Source organism: Sturnira hondurensis, unplaced genomic scaffold (genome assembly GCF_014824575.4).
Source record: "Sturnira hondurensis isolate 20B ecotype Veracruz unplaced genomic scaffold, ASM1482457v3 Scaffold0022566, whole genome shotgun sequence".
Taxonomy (NCBI): Eukaryota; Metazoa; Chordata; class Mammalia; order Chiroptera; family Phyllostomidae; genus Sturnira; species Sturnira hondurensis.
In genome coordinates, this window is record NW_028095197.1 from 10,135,165 (window position 1) to 10,150,834 (window position 15,670).

A 15,670-nucleotide genomic window follows, 5' to 3' on the forward strand; every position below is an offset into this window, starting at 1 on the left:
AACCAACATGAGCAGTTTTTACTCTGTAATGGCTGACCTTTATAATGACCTACCAGAGAAGGTATTATTTCCATTTCGGGAATGAAAACTGTGTTTAAACAAGTAACTTGAAAGTAAAGGTCTGGGATTTGAATCTAACGTTAGTTAGTCCAGAGCTTCTGCTACCCGCCCCACCTGAAGAGTTCCACCTGCTCTGTGCGCAGCCCACTCATCACAGCCTCTCTAATCCACACGTTACAGGAAAGCATTGCCCAACGTGCCCAAGAACATCCACGGCACCTCCCGTTTCAGCAGCTCTGAAAGCCCACGGCCCACAGGAAGTTACGCCGGTGATCTGAGGGAATGGATCTAGCGTCAGAGGGTGTGCGACACAGCCCTCCTTGCTGTGTTTGTCTCCAAGGGGCACCAAGGAAAGCACAGTCCGGGGACTGGGACTGACCGTGACCCCGAAGAAGTTGGTCTCGTTCATGGCGTTGAGGATGATCCTGCCCAGCGTGTGGTCCGTGTAGTTGAAGTCCTGGATCCGCTGGTGCCGGCTGCTGGCATGCAGTGTCTCCATGGCCCTCTGCAGTGTCTTGGCGATGACCCAGATGCCGTCGTAGGCATACCCATGGAACTTGCTGGGCCCCACACCTGACCGCTTGCTGTTGTACTCTCTCTCATACTGCTGTGGAGTCTAGAAAACAAGGGGGAGGGGGGAGAGCAGTTACAACTGGCAGGGACATCAGGCACGCAGTGCCGAGAGCCGAGACCTCCGAACGTCCAGGCTCTTCCTGTGTGTGATTGCATTTAATCCTTACAACCACCTCACAGGACGGGTACCACGATCACCCCTGTTTTACAGGTGAGGAAACGGATTCTGGGAAGTTGACTTGCCTAGCACCACCGAGCCTGCAAGTGGCAGGGCTGAGATTTGAACACTGGTATCTGGCAAAGTTAGGGTGAAAGAATCATGAACCCTAACCAGGGTCTCCCCTGATATTTGTAGGGCCTGGGGCCAGAGTACCACTGGAGGCCCACAGCCTATGTGTAAAGATGTAAATTATAGGTAGACCAACACACTGACCAATAAAATCTTTTCTACCTCCCCATGATAAGAAATATATCTTCCTAATTGTAGGGCTCCTCAGAGCTTCCAGCTGGACCTGGCAGTGCAAGGAGAGCTGGCCTTGCTCCGTGGTCCACCCCGGCAGCTCAGCCAGCTCCATTCACACACACCTCCCTGCCTTCCAGGATCAGCAGCCCTTTGCCCCCGCAGAGGAGTGGTTCACCCTTAAGAGGTTGGCCCAGGCAAGAGATTCCCTGGCACCAGAAGTGGCTCCAGCCACTTGGGCAGGGAATTCAGGGCGTGGTCTAGGAAGGAAAGAGGTACAGGCTGGGCATACCCTGGTGGCCTTGTGGATTCTGAGCTCCATGTGGCCTGAGCAAGGCCCTCTCAGAGCACGGGCCCAGGGGCCCAGGGGCAAGGGCTGCTCTGACCTTACATCATACTCTCCTCTTTCCTATTCCACAGTACAGCAGGGTCTGGTAATAACTCAGCAATGAAAAAGAAGAATTCTTTTCTCCCATTGAACTGAATTTCAGAACTAAATTTCATTGGTGATATTACGTTCGACTGTGGTCTCAAAGTACTGAAAACACCTTTTCTCTCTAGGCCCAGAAGCTTTCACATCCATTTGAATGCTGCTGCAGGGAACCCATTACCCTTGGCCTCTGCATGACCTGTTCTCAAACCATGACTGAACCCCTCTCCCAGAAAGGGCTCAGAGCCCACGGTTTAGTCTTTGGAAACATCCTCTTTGGGGACAAATTACATGTAGACACCATCAATTCACTGTCAGTTTATACGGGGAAGGGTCCTTAGATGTGGTCCCATATATCTCACCTCTGCAGCCTGAGGCACAGAGAGGTCCAGACATTTGCCCAAGGTCGCACAGCTTGTGTCTGGGTGTGAGAATGCGCACACACACACACGCATGTTGCTAGACTGGTGCAATGCCATCTCTGTTATTCACTCATTTTTGACTTGAAAGGGCATAACTGCTTTTTGAGAACCACCCCAAGTTGTCTGGGGCCAGGCCTGGTGCACAGGAGGGTGGTGGAGCTGAGCCATTGAACGCTGGGTGGTCCTGGGGCAGGAGCCCAAGTCTCTTGCCCTTGGCCCAAGGCACTAGACAGAGTGCGGGCACTCACAGCTGCCCGGGCACGGCCAAGACTGTGGGCCTTCCAGGCGAGGATTTCTGCTCGACCAAGGGTGAATGCTGGTGACCCCACAACGGGTCCACCTCCTCTTTGTTTCAGGTCCTGCTGGATGACTCAGGTTGCGTCCCTGCTAAAGTTTTCCTCAGAAGCGCATCCCGGCCAGCCTTGCACATTCTGTTCCTTGCTTGGCCCAAGTACACGGCAGAACCTCTCTCCAAACCAAGGCTTCGTCCAGCACTGTGGCCCGCCCTGCCCCTGCACACCCCTGGGCTGGCCTTCTGCAGTCACCCCTCACCATTTCACTCCTCCTGAGGGAGCAGAAAAAGTCCTTTAGGGGGCTCTTTCTTGTACCCTTTGGGGGTCCTTCGATCATATCAGGTTTGTTTGCACCTCGGGGCTTCTGCACTAGCTGTTTCCTCTGCCAGAAAGCTCCTTCCCCAGATCTTTGCACGATATTCTCGGCCCAACACTTGTCACTTCTTGGGGACAGCTTCCGGACCCATCCTTTCTAAAGCCCTGGCATTCTCACCCCAGGTGTTCTCTAGCCCCTGGTTTTCTCTTCTCTCCTGTACTTCTCATGTTTGTAATTTTCCTACTTACGGGTTCACTTGCTTATTGTCTGCTGTTCCGGCCTTCCTCCCCACAGCTAGAATTAAGCTCCCTGGGCTCAGGGATGCTGTCTTGATCACTGAGGTATCACCAGAACCCAACCCAACACCCACAGAGACCCTTTCACCCCCTATTATTTGTCTACTTTTTATTGTTGTTCTATTACAGTTGTGCCAATTTTCCCCCATTGCTCTTCCCTGCCCTGCCCAACCTGCACTCCCAGTCAGCCCCCACTCTGTTGTCATGTCCATGGGTCACTCATACATGTTCCTTGACTAGTTCCTTCCTCTTCTTTCCCCCGTTATCCTCCTCCCCTTCCCTTCCCCTCTGGTCACTGTCAGTTTCTTCCTTTTTTCCATGTCTCTGGTTCTATTTTGCTTATTTGTTTGTTCGTTAATTAGGTTTCACTTACAAGTGAGATCATATGGTATTTGTCTTTCACCGCCTGGCTTATTTCACCTAGCATAATGCTCTCTAGATCCATCTATGTTGTCACAAAGGGTAGGAATTCCTTCTTTCTCTCTGCTGCATAGAATTCCATTGTGTAAATGTACCATAGTTTTTTGGTACAATGTACCACTGTACCACAGTAAATGATCCACTCATTTACTGATGGGCACTTAGATTGCTTCCAACACTTGGCTATTGTAAATAATGCTGCTATGAACATTGGGGTGCCCAGGTTCTTTTGATTTGGTGTTTCAAGATTCTTGGGGTTTAATCCCAGCTGTGGGATCTCTGGGCCAGAAGGTAGTTCTATTTTCAGTTTTCTGAGGAAACTCCATACTACTTTCCACAGTGGTTGCACCAGTCTGCATTCTCACCAGCAGTGCACAAGGGTTCCCTTTCCTTCACAACCTCGCCAGCACTTGTTGTTTGCTGATTTGTTGATGATGGCTGTTCTGACTGGTGTGAGTGGTGTCTCACTGTGGTTTTAATTTGCATCAGAGACCCTTTCTAAGTTTCGGTTTCTCCCTCTGAAAAACGAGGAGGTTGGACTGAGTGACCCAGAAGTCTCCTCTCAGGAACAGAGACAAGAGCCCGGCCATGTGATGAGGACATGGGGTGTGGAAGCAGGCCATCCTGCCCTCCAGCCCCAGCTCTGTGAGTTGCCAACTATGACCTGAGGTGGGTCCTGTCTCCCCAAGTCCCATGTCCTCCCTTATTGGGTGACATGAGGTGAGATGAAGCATGCAAAGTGCCCAGTCCAGGGTCCAGGACATGGAAGGCACCTATGAATATCAGCCACTGCTATTAAGAGTAAAGGCCCAGGACGTGAGCATGGGCTCTGGCAGCTGCACGGTCACCTGATGGAACGCCCTGGAGACCCCAAGGCGGTGCCAGAGCCTGGGGTCCACGGTCCTCCAGGTGTGCCCAGCCTGCCTGTACTTCCTTAGCAGCTTCCAATTATTGGACTTTTAGGCAAAGGCATTCTTTGCATAAAAGAATGCCTTTGCCTAAAAGGCAAAATACACACGGATAAAATTTTCTAAATTTTCTAAATTTTCTAAATACACACGGATAATTATGTTTTTTCAAAATACATTCCCCAAAGTATAATTGCTGGCAAACGGGATACAAAACTTAAATAATATTCACACATATATAGAGCTAATTTATTCTCTTCAAACATGAAAAGTTAAAATTCCACTGGGTGTGAAAATGCCCAATTCCCTGTCTCTTTGATAACAACAGGTATTTTAATTTTAAAAGTCATTGTCAGTTTGTTAGGCTAAAAGTATATCTCCTCTTACTTTTAATTTGCATTTCTCTGGTTAATGATTATAGTGAGTCCCTTTTATGATTTTTATTTCTTAAGTGCACTGCTGTTTAATGCCCTGTTGCCATGGTGGTAGTCATTCCTTTAATGTTTTGTTTTAATGCACCCTTGTTATTTTTCTACCTTTTACTATTTGGCTATATTTTTCTTTGATGTTTAACTGCAATGTGAATAGATTTCTGGTTAATTCAGCCACTGGCTATTTGAAAAGTACTAAAATTATTTGAATGTGTCTTTCTTTAATTAACTGTTTTAGGCCTAAAATGGACGAGGTCCCCTTGATTTCTTTCCTCCTGGATTTTGCTCCTGTGAGTTCTTTCCCATGCATGCAGAGGCGTCTCAGTTGCTGGAGTCTGTCTTTGAGTCCCATTTGGTCAACCTCATGATTCCACTTGGATGATGTCTGCAGACCTCTTACGTTCTCGGCCAGGACGTGCTGCTGGGGCATCCTTCATGGCTTCTGTGACCCTCTTAAATTAGTCAGGAGTCCGGACCTGGGTGTCATCTCACCAGGAGGTATGAGTGCCATTTTAAAACTTCCTTAATGTAACTTATTGAGGTTTTCTTTTTTTGTGGGGATGCTAGGGGGATTGAGATCATATTGTTTATTCAATTTGACCTTGGGGCCAACACAAGCCCCTGCAGATCCTTTTCACATGTGTACTTATGAATCTGTATCTTTTCTACCTCAAACACTGTTCTTCGTTCCAGGAACAAGGGCAGAGGAAGGGTGGAGAACACTGGAAATATGGCTATTTGCCTCTTCTGCAGGCAGAGTCCTTGGAACCAGACTCAGAGGTAGCTAAACCCTGAGAGGTGACCTCATTCTCCTGGTCTGTGCAAGCACCCAGCTGGAGTTCTTGCCACCTCCTTCTGTCCCAGGCCATTCATCACTGCCCAGGTGAGGCCAGCACCAATCTCCCTTGGGCAAAACAAGGACAGCGGGAAGGCACAATTGTCTGAGAACAAGCAATAGTTGTTCTTGAAGCAGGTCTCCCACTATTCAGGATGGGAGAACTTCTTTCACTGCAAAGCCAACCCAGAAAGCTGATTAATTATCCATTGTCTGAGGTCAAGTGTATGAGATGCTGAAAGTTTCTGAGAAAATAACTTTATATAGCTTGTCCCACTTACTGACAGGTTGTGTTCCAGCTTATTTCTGAAAGGCAGTTGTTGGATCTTGGGACATAATTTCCCATGGAAACCCTGTTATAAATAGTGGTTGGGTTCCCAGGCTGGCCCACACAGGCTTGCTACCCCAGAGGTTGACTAAATGTTGCTTTTGGAGGAAGGGGCCTCACAGACTGAACAGAGGAGAGGGGGAGGGGAAGGACACCTCTCCAACAGCCACCCCCTTACCCTGTTCCCTCCACAGCTCTAAAACTGGCCGAGTCTCTCCCTGGAATTCCTGGTAAGGTGTTGGTATCGCAGAGTCCCATTTAGTCCACGGTCCCTCCATGCCAGGCTGTGCGCCAGGCTGGGACCTTGATCAAGAGGCAGGTGTCAGGGCTCTGCACTTTGTTTCAGTGTGTCTGTGAGGTAGCCCAGGCATCTGGACTTCTAAACACCTTTGAGGATTTCAATAATACACAAATCGGTTACTGCGGATTAAGTCCCTTCTATAAACTGATTATTGGATCTTCTCAACAGCAACCTTCCACTAGAGGGATTCTTTTTTTTTTTTTAAGATTTTATTAATTTATCTTTAGAGGGGAAGGGAAGGAGAGAGGGAGAGAATATCAATGTATGGTTGCTTCTCGTGGGTCCTCTGCTGGGAACTGGCCTGCAACCCAGGCATGTGCTCTGACTGGGAATCAAACCATGATCCTCTGGTTCGCAGGCCTGCGCTCAATCCACTGAGCTACACCAGCCAGGGCTGGAGGGATTCTTGATGTCTACGGGACTATCCTTCTGGATGCCGAGTTCACATCTACCTCCCTGTAACTTCTATTCAGCCGGGTACATCTTCCTGTGAGGCCACAATAAATAGCTGCTCTTCCTTACAGCGCCTCTAAGAGCTGAAGACAGTGAGTGACATGCATACCCCATTCTCCATAGGCCCTTCTCTTTTTAAGTGAAATAGTCTCGATTCAGACTTCTACCCTGACTATGAAGAGATAGCTTATGTCAGACCAAAGCTCTTATGAAGAAAGCTCGGAAAAGCAGAGTAAAATAGAAAAAGAGATATTCAAAGGCCTCAGAAAGCAACCAGGACATCCAGGACTGGAGGAGCCAAGATTCTGGAGAGAGGAGACATGCTTTGAGAAGAGCCCAACATTCTTTGCTCTTTTCCCTTGAAGCATCTGATAACTTGAAGGCTCGTTGCAGAAACAGGAACCACTCAATCAGAGTTTTGGGCAGTTCCCCAGAGAAGGGGGAGCATAAATCCTGTAGTTTAGGGAGAGCCAAGCAGAAGGCTGGTAGTTGCCAAGGTCTGGGAGGAAAAGGAAACAAAAAAGTGAGCCCCGTATTCAGACTGACATTTGCATTTGAAGTATTTGCTGATAATAACTAAGCTGCCTGAAGCAAGAGGCTGAGAAGCCAAGCAAAAAGTGGTGCTGCTAAGCAAAGGAGCAGGAGTCTTCAGAGTTTCTGAGTGTCAGAAAGGCTCAAGTTGGACTGCAGGGCCAGTAAACACCCTAGGATTTCAGCTGAGGACGCTGAAAGACAAACACCAGAAATAAGGGCAAAGCAAAATAGGACAGGCCTTACAAAAGCTAAAACCAAGCCTGAATCATCTCAATTACTGATTGGATTAAAGTGATCTGCCCCTATCCTAGCTGCCTGCTGGAAGACAAATAAATCTTCTCTGGAGAAAGATAACACCATCTGTAGCCTCCACAGATTTTCATATCCATATCAGTTAATCAAATTTACCCTGTGTACTAGGAGATAAGACTGCATAATTACAAAAAGAAAGGAAGTAAAGTAAGTAATTTGGAAAAGAAGAAAAGCAGAAACTAGACATAGACCCACATGTGATCCAAATCTTGAAAGTTACTAGATATGAGCTCTAAAATAGCATGATTTGTATGTTTAAAAACAGATGAGAAGATTTAGACTATCGGCAGAAAACTGGGAGTTATGAAAGAAAAATAAAATGGAAATTTGAAAAATCAAAAGTAAAATACTTGAAAATGAGAACTCAATAAATGAATGAAGAATCATATCGGATACAGCAGAAAATAGGTTAGTGAACTGGAAGAAAGTTTAGTAGTAAATACTCACACTGAAGTAAAGAGAGAAAAAAAGGATAGAAAATAGGAAATGAACATAAGCAATGTTGAAAATGTGTAACTACCACCATGTATAATTGGTATCCTGGAATGTTAGGGACGAGAGAATAGGCATAAGCAGCATTTAAAGCACTATTATCTTTCAATTTCCCCAAACACACATCAACTCACAGATTCATGAAGTTCTATAAGACTCTGTGAACTCCAAGCAACATAAACACACACAGAAAGACTCACTGAAGCAAAGCATTATAAAACTGCTGAAGACCAAAGCAAAAACAAAACTTTTTAAAGCAGCCAGAAGAAAAAAAAGAAAAAGGATCAATTCACTTCCAAAGAGCAACCAGAAGCTTGACAGCTGACTTAACAGAAACAATGAAAGCTGAAAGCCAATAAAGTAACATCCTAAAGGGATGAAAGAAAATAATAGAATAGATCATCTACAATTCTACACCTAGTTAACATAGGTCTAAAAATTAAAGGTGAAAGAACATTTCAGACAACAGAAACTGAGAGGATTTGTCTCCAACAAACACAGTAAATTAAAAAAAAAAAAAGACCAAGAAGAGTTCCTTAGACAGAAAGAAAATGATCATAAACAAGAACAGAAATGCAGGGAGGAATGAAAAGTAATAGAAAATGTAAATATGTGAGTAGCTCTCAGGGAAAAATTACATCAGAGCCAAAACATCCAGGAAAGTCTTAAAGAAGAACAACAGGATGAAGGACTTACACTACCAGGTGTCTGGTCTTACTATAAAGCTTCAATTATCAGGACAGCATGGTGTTGGTTAAGAGATAGGCAAGTAGACCAATGGAGAACAGAAGGCCCAGAAATGGGCCTAGATATAGTCATTCAATTTCCGACAAGGGTGACTGTGATAGCACAGGTGGTGGGGAGGACAAATGGTCCCAAATCAATTGGTTATCCATACTGAAACAAATTAATCTTGGTCTTATCTCGGACCATACAGAAAAGTAATTCCATGTGGGTTCCCTATCTAAATGTGAAAGGTAAAACACAACTTCTAAAAGACAAGACAGGAAAATACCTTCATGAGCTTGACTGAACAAAGATGCTTCTATGGGACACACATACACTAATCATAAAGAAGACTAATAAACTGGATGACATAACAATGAAGAATTTCTGTTCTCAGCCCTGGCCAACGTGGCTCAGTTGGTTGGAGCATTGTCCCATAACTGAAAGGTTGTGGCTTGATTCCCGGTCAGAGCACATACCTAGGTGGTAGGTTCAGTCCCTGGTCAGGGCATATACGGGAGGCAGCCAATCAATGTTTCTTTCTCACCTTGATGTTTCTCTCTCTCCCTTCCTCTTTCTCTAAAAGCAATGAAAAAATGTCCTTGGGTGAGGATAAAAATTAAAAAGAATTTCTGTTCATCAAATACATCATTAAGATAGTGAAAAGATAAAATACAGAATGGGAGAAGATATAAATAAACCATCCAAAAATTTATATACAGAATATAAAAAGAATTTTTACAGATCAATAAGAAATAGGCAGAGACTCCAAGTGGAATAATGGGCAAAGCCCTGAATAGGCAGTTTATGAAAGAGAATATCAAAATGGCCAATAAAGATATGAAAAGATGCCCAGCTTCATTGGTCATCAGGGAGATGTAAATTAAAACTACACACCCACCGACTGGCTAAAATTAAAAACCTGGTAATACCAAATGTAGGTGAGCATACAAATCAACTGGAACTCTCAATCACTGTTGGTGAGTGTGTAAATTGGTGCAACCACTTTAGAAATTATTTTGCAGTGTCTACTAAAGCCAAACATATGCAAATCTTTTAACTCAGAAATTTTAGCCCTAAGTAGGCACTCAGTGGTCACTTGAACACATACTCACCAAAACATACCAAATACCCAGAAAAAAAAAAACAAATAAAATGTGTGTGGCTCTACAAGGATAGTTATAAAATATTCTTGGCAGAAATTAAAGACCGTCTAAGTAAATGTAGGGATATACAAAATTTGTGGATCAGAAGACTCTCTAATATTAAGATGTCAGTTTTCCCTAAATTAATCTACAGATTCAACAAAATTCCAACAAAAACCAGAGTGGGTTTGTGTGTATGTGTGTGTAACTTGATAACCTGATTCACAACTGCACACAAAAACAGAACAGCTATGAAAGAAGAGGGAGGCCTTATTAAGTATAACAGTTATCAAGACTTACTATAAAGCTATCGTAATTAAGGCAAAGGTGTTTTGGTGAAAAACAGACAAACAAATGGAAGAGAAAATAAATTACAGAAATGGAAACAGTTATATGTAGTCATTTGATTTACGATAAAGGAAATAAGGCACCACAGTGTGGGAAAAGGTGACTTTTCAATAACTGATAATGGATCAATTAGATATCCATATGAAAAAGAAAGGATGAAAAAGAATCTTGATCCCTACGTCACACCATACAGAAAATCAACTCCAGGTTGACTGTAGATCAAAACGTGAAAGGTAAAACAATGACACTTCTAAAAGACAAGAGGAAATATCTTCATGACTTTGGGGTAGGCTTCGTTAAGATGAAGAATTTCTGTTCATTAAAAAATACCATTTAGAGGACTTCCAGGCAGCTGATGACAATGCAAACTGTGTTTAATTAACCTTTCCAAAGTCCCCAAACTATACTATACATAATGGCCTTATGCAAAATTTTATATGAGAACATACCCTCACCAATAACTGAAGATAGAGAATATAAAAAAGCTGCAAAGTCACCATGAATAAAGAGAAAAATCAACAAATCCCAGCACTACAATCACCTCTGCTTTTGCTCACACATGCCCTGTACAAGGCTTATGGTAAAAAAAAGTAGATCGAAGAAAACTGTGGGAAAAAACAGATGATAGGAGCCATGGAAGGGTGAGGTAGAATAGGGACTGGCAAGACTAATCCACCCTAAACCTGGGGATACTAAAAAAGTAACTGGACAGATCAGAACACTTACTGTAGAAAAAGGATTTCAAAGTATTTACTGAGAGATGTACAATGATGTTCAAAGCAACATTATGCACAATAGTCAAACAGTGGAATACTTATACAGAAGTGAAAATAAATATCTACACAAACCAATCTCACTCACACAACACTGTGTGAAAGAGGAAAGGCCCAAACAGTATACAAAGGTCTGTCCAGAAGGCATCCAACCATATGATATGAAAAATAGAGACATTTATTGAAGAAGATACAAGAAACATTGTACATAAGCCAATGATGCCTCAGTCCCCTTCTAAGTAGGCACCTTGGGACCTCACACAGTTCTCCCAATCGCCATCAGCTGCCCTGTCATCTTTTCCTGGATCTCACTGATGGTCTGAAATCCCTTCCCTTTCAAAGGTGATTTTAGTTTTGGGAAAAGCCGGAAGTCGCAGGGGACACACATGCTCACTCAACTGCATCTACCGCCTTGTTCGCACATATGCATTCCAGTCCACTCTCCTTGGCTGCCAGGTTACATCCATGTTGCACAAACAATTCTTATATTAATAATGGCAGTACTTTTTCTGTACAGACCTCATATACTGCATGATTTAATTTATTTAAATGAAATCATAGGTACAATGATAGAAGTCAGAATGGTTACTTCTGACTATGGGTATTGAATGGGACGGGGCCTAAGGATGGCTTTTGGATTGTTACTAATTTTCTTTCTTTTTTCACTGATCTGGCTTGTGGCTGTATGGGCATTCTACTTAAACAAAGACAATTATTTAAGAAAGACCGAAAGTAATCCCGATTCCTTAGGCCATTCCTCGCCTCACGCAACTCTGGGTTGCAGACCTGCCATCCCCCTCAGTACTCCTTTTTCCTACCCCAAGACTCCCGTGCTGGGGAGTGGCGAGAACTGCAATTTGGTGAGCACCTCTTTTGTATCAGCACTTTGTAGGATACTTCTGTACGACCTCAACCCTCAAAGCTCCATGATCTTTGTCACAGAGCTCCCATGGCAGTGACAATGAGATGGGTGTAGCGGCTCATGGGTCATCGGCTCTAAGTTGAGGGCTCACCAGATTTGTGCTTCCTCCAGTTTTGCTGAATCGTCTTGATGGTCACAGAAGCTTCTTGGCCAGAAAACATTATAAAACTCAAGAGAACGAGCCTGTGCCTTTGACAGAGTGTTGGGGCCACCTCTGAGGTCCCACTGATGCCAGGGTCCTGGGAACACCTCCATCTGGGGCCTGGCCCAGCTCTGTGTCTCAGCAGGGGAACTGTATCAGGAAGATGTCCTTATAGGCAAGCCTGAGCTGTCACCAGAGAGACCTGGCCAGAATGACAACCTGTGGAAACGGACCTAATGGGACTTGGAAAAGTGAAAGCTGACACTGGAAATCATCCATGACGAGAGAGTCATTTTGAGGGGGGAGAGTAGTGATGGGGGAACCTCAAGGAGGAGAAGGAGCCAAGACATTAGAGCCAAAGCAAGTGCCCAGAGGCTGTCGTCGGAGGTTCCGGAAGGCTGAGCTCCGACTGTGCTAGGGAAGCCAGGAGGTCTGCACTTGCTCCATTGTTGGAAATTCCAATAGAAAGGGATTGATGAACGTGCTCTGGGGGGAGACCATGATCTTGTTATTCCTCCTACTAGAGATCTCCTGGTTGCCAGGGAGAGAGCTGGGGACGGCCTGACCCCGGAGACGGGCACGTGAAAGAGGGAACCTTGGAGAATGCATCCAAGGGGGACAATTGTTCCATCTGACTGGGTGACTTTCTCTCTCAGGAGTCATCTTCAGGGGATTCCAGGGTTTGACATTATAATGGGTTCGTGTTACCACAGCTTGCTGTAATAACCCAACACTACAGAGAACCTAGCTAGGAAAGGACACCAGGAGTTGTGTGGTCCAAATCTCTCGTTTTCAGTTGAAAATACTGAGACCCAGGGAGAGAGCGTGACTAGCTGAATTAAATGGTGGGAATGCCAGAATGTGTGCCAGCTCTCGGTGTCCTCCTACTAGCCACTTACCACTGATACAGGGTGCAGCCAAGGCGGGGCCCCAAAAAAGATTTGGAATGGTGTCCAGAACTCAAAGTGTATAGCAATATTGGAGAAAATATTAAGATGTCCTCAACCCACCCCCCAGGTGTCAGTTGGGGGAAGGGACAAATGGAGCAGGGCCATTGAGAGTTGTTTTGCATAGCAACAGTTTTGCAGCTAACCTCTGGAATGGTCATTTAACATATCTATAACCTTTAACTGGTTTCATAGATATATTAAATAGCTGTGGCCAAGTTTTGGGCCAGGGAGAAGTGAGTGGCTGCTACCCAGGATGGAATTGGGGGCTGCTTCTCTGAGACAGTCCCTGCTTGAGAGCCATGTGGCTTTAGCAGAGTGAGGACCCCACTCTTGGCCAGGTGAGGGGGAGAGCCACGCTGTTTTGGAAAGATGTAGACCCCTGTAGCCATTAGGAGAGAGAGCCATGTGGTTTCAGCAGAGTGCAGACCCCCTCTTGGCCAGGTGAAAGGGAAGACCACACAGCTTTGCCAGAATGGAGATCCCTGCGGCCAGGTGAAGAAGAAAGATGCGCCTTTGGTGGAGTGCGGCTTTGGTAGAAGAGGCCCATGCGGCTTTGGCGTGCTCCCTTTGGCTGAGTGGCCTGGAAAGCAGGAGAGACTTTGACTGGAACTTGGTACAAAGAACTCTTGCCAGTGAAAGGTGCCACATGACTTTGGATTAATTGGAGATCCTGCCTGGACAGGCAGGCGACACAGCTCACGTGCCAGCGACCTGAAAAACGGACGTGTGCTCTTTTCCTGATTTACGGTACCCAGAGTTGGGATAGTGGGAGAAGGGAGCGCTGTGTGTGTATGTGTGTTTGTAGGTGTATACCCTTAAAGACTTTAATATTTTAAGGAAGGCATTAGGCCTGAATAGCATTAAATAAACATTTTGTTTCCTCTTCACAAATCTCTGGCATTGAGAGATGTCTTTCCAATTGTTGGCGGACAGAAGAGCCCAATAGATATTAGTATATCGTCCTTAGGAGGGGCTTCTGTTTTCTGAAGCAGTTTTTGGCATCCCTCGGTGGGCCAAGTATTGCCCCCCCCTTGTTTGGTAACACCACCAGGGGCTTACTGAGACCTCACAGAAAGGACTTCTCTGGCTGCATTCTGTTTCTAAGTGTGTCACCTGTCCAGAGGGACAGCGTGGTAGAAGGTGCACAGCGCGGGAAACTGGCAGTCCTGGCTTCAAGTCCTGGATCTCTCCTGTACCTTCTGGGAGACTGCATTCATTTCCTGTGGCTGCCATAACAAACTTCTACATTCTGGGGGGCTTAAAACAACAGAAACTTACTCTCACAGTCCCGAGACCAGAAGTCTGAAACCGGGGTGCTGGCAGGGTTGCTGCCCCCTGGAGGCTTGGAGGGAGAATCCGGCCCCCCTCCTCTCCTGGCTGGGGTGCCTGCCTGCAGTCCTGGGCAATCTTTGTTTTGCAGATGCATCATTTCAGTCTCTGCCTATGCCTTCCAATGACCTTCTCCCTGCAGCAAATCCCCCTCTTTCTTTCTTCTATGATAGGACTCAGGTTATCACAGACAATCTCATCTCAAGATCCTAAAGTTAATGACATCTTAGAAGACCCTTTTCTCCAAATGAGGTCACATTCACAAGTTCCAAGGGTTAGGATATGGACATGTTTTTTTAGCAGTCATTATTCAATCTGCTACAGGGATCTCGAGGGTGTCCCTTCTGCCCCTTAGTTTTATACGTAAATAGTGAGGATGGCAAGAGTGAGTTGACTTGGGATGGCTCAACATATGTTTGCTTGTCTTAATGGACACTGAGGAACCCCCAAAATACAGGCATCAACCAGCAGCCTGTGCCCTGCTGACCACCATCCACAGCTCAGCAGTCATGTAAAATGCAAGTTCAAATTCAGAAAATATTTCTCAACTCTCTAGAACTTCCTTTGACCATGGCCTTGTGAAGACTGGTTGGAGAATTTGGCTCGTGGACAAACCACAAACAGGAATGCTTTATTAGTGCTGGGCCCTACACCCTGGGGAGACAGTGCTCACCAGGAGCAAGTACGAAGGACAGCTCAGCCCAGGAAGGGGCTTGACCGAGACAACTCATTCAAGGCCAGGATCAGGGGGAGGAGAACAACGTGCTCCCTTTCAGTGCAGAATTTAAGAGGGAGCCAAAACCCTCAGTAGCCAAAATAAATAATATTTTAATAAATCAAAATGAATGTAGAAAGTCTATAATGAACAAAATAGCAAAATACTAAATAAAGATAAGACCCAATCCTGCCATCGTGTGACTGAAATCACTTGGTTTACCCTAATCCCGGGCCTGAGGATCTTGTCTCTATTTAAAATTTTGGTATTTTGTCCATCATGGATTTTCTGCATTAATTTTGAATTTAAAAAAATATTGTACTAAGGCCCTGGCTGGTGTAGCTCAGTGGATTGAGCACAAGCCTGCGAACCAGAGGATCGCGGTTTGATTCCCAGTCAGGGAACATGCCTGGGTTGCAGGCCGGTTCCCTGCAGGCCATTTCCCAGCAGGGGACACACAAAAGGCAACCATACATTGATGTTTCTCTCCCTCTCTCCTTCTCCTCTAAAGATAAATAAATAAAACAAAAACAGCAAAAAAAAAAATTGCATTAAAATATTTTTTTTTATCTTGATTACTGAGGAGTTTGGCATTCCCTTCGATTTTGCCCTTAGTCCCAGCCATGGAACCTGTGAGTTACAAGTGGAGGGACACACACCCGAGTTCGGACCAGGAAGGCGGTCACTGCTGAAAGGACCCATGTGGGCCCAGAGGGACCAGTAGGGACATTAAAGGAAAAATAGTCCTGTGGCGCT

At 45.3% G+C, this 15,670-nt stretch overlaps 1 protein-coding gene across 1 annotated transcript in view; it reads right to left on the bottom strand.

The window, feature by feature from the left end:
- GABBR2 (gamma-aminobutyric acid type B receptor subunit 2) overlaps nt 1–15,670 on the bottom strand; it is a 337,904-nt gene that overhangs the window by 134,547 nt on the left and 187,687 nt on the right. The window contains exon 7 of the mRNA XM_037035951.1: nt 440–676. Within this exon, the coding sequence (XP_036891846.1) occupies nt 440–676 (237 nt within the window). The remainder of the gene's footprint in view (nt 1–439; nt 677–15,670) is intronic.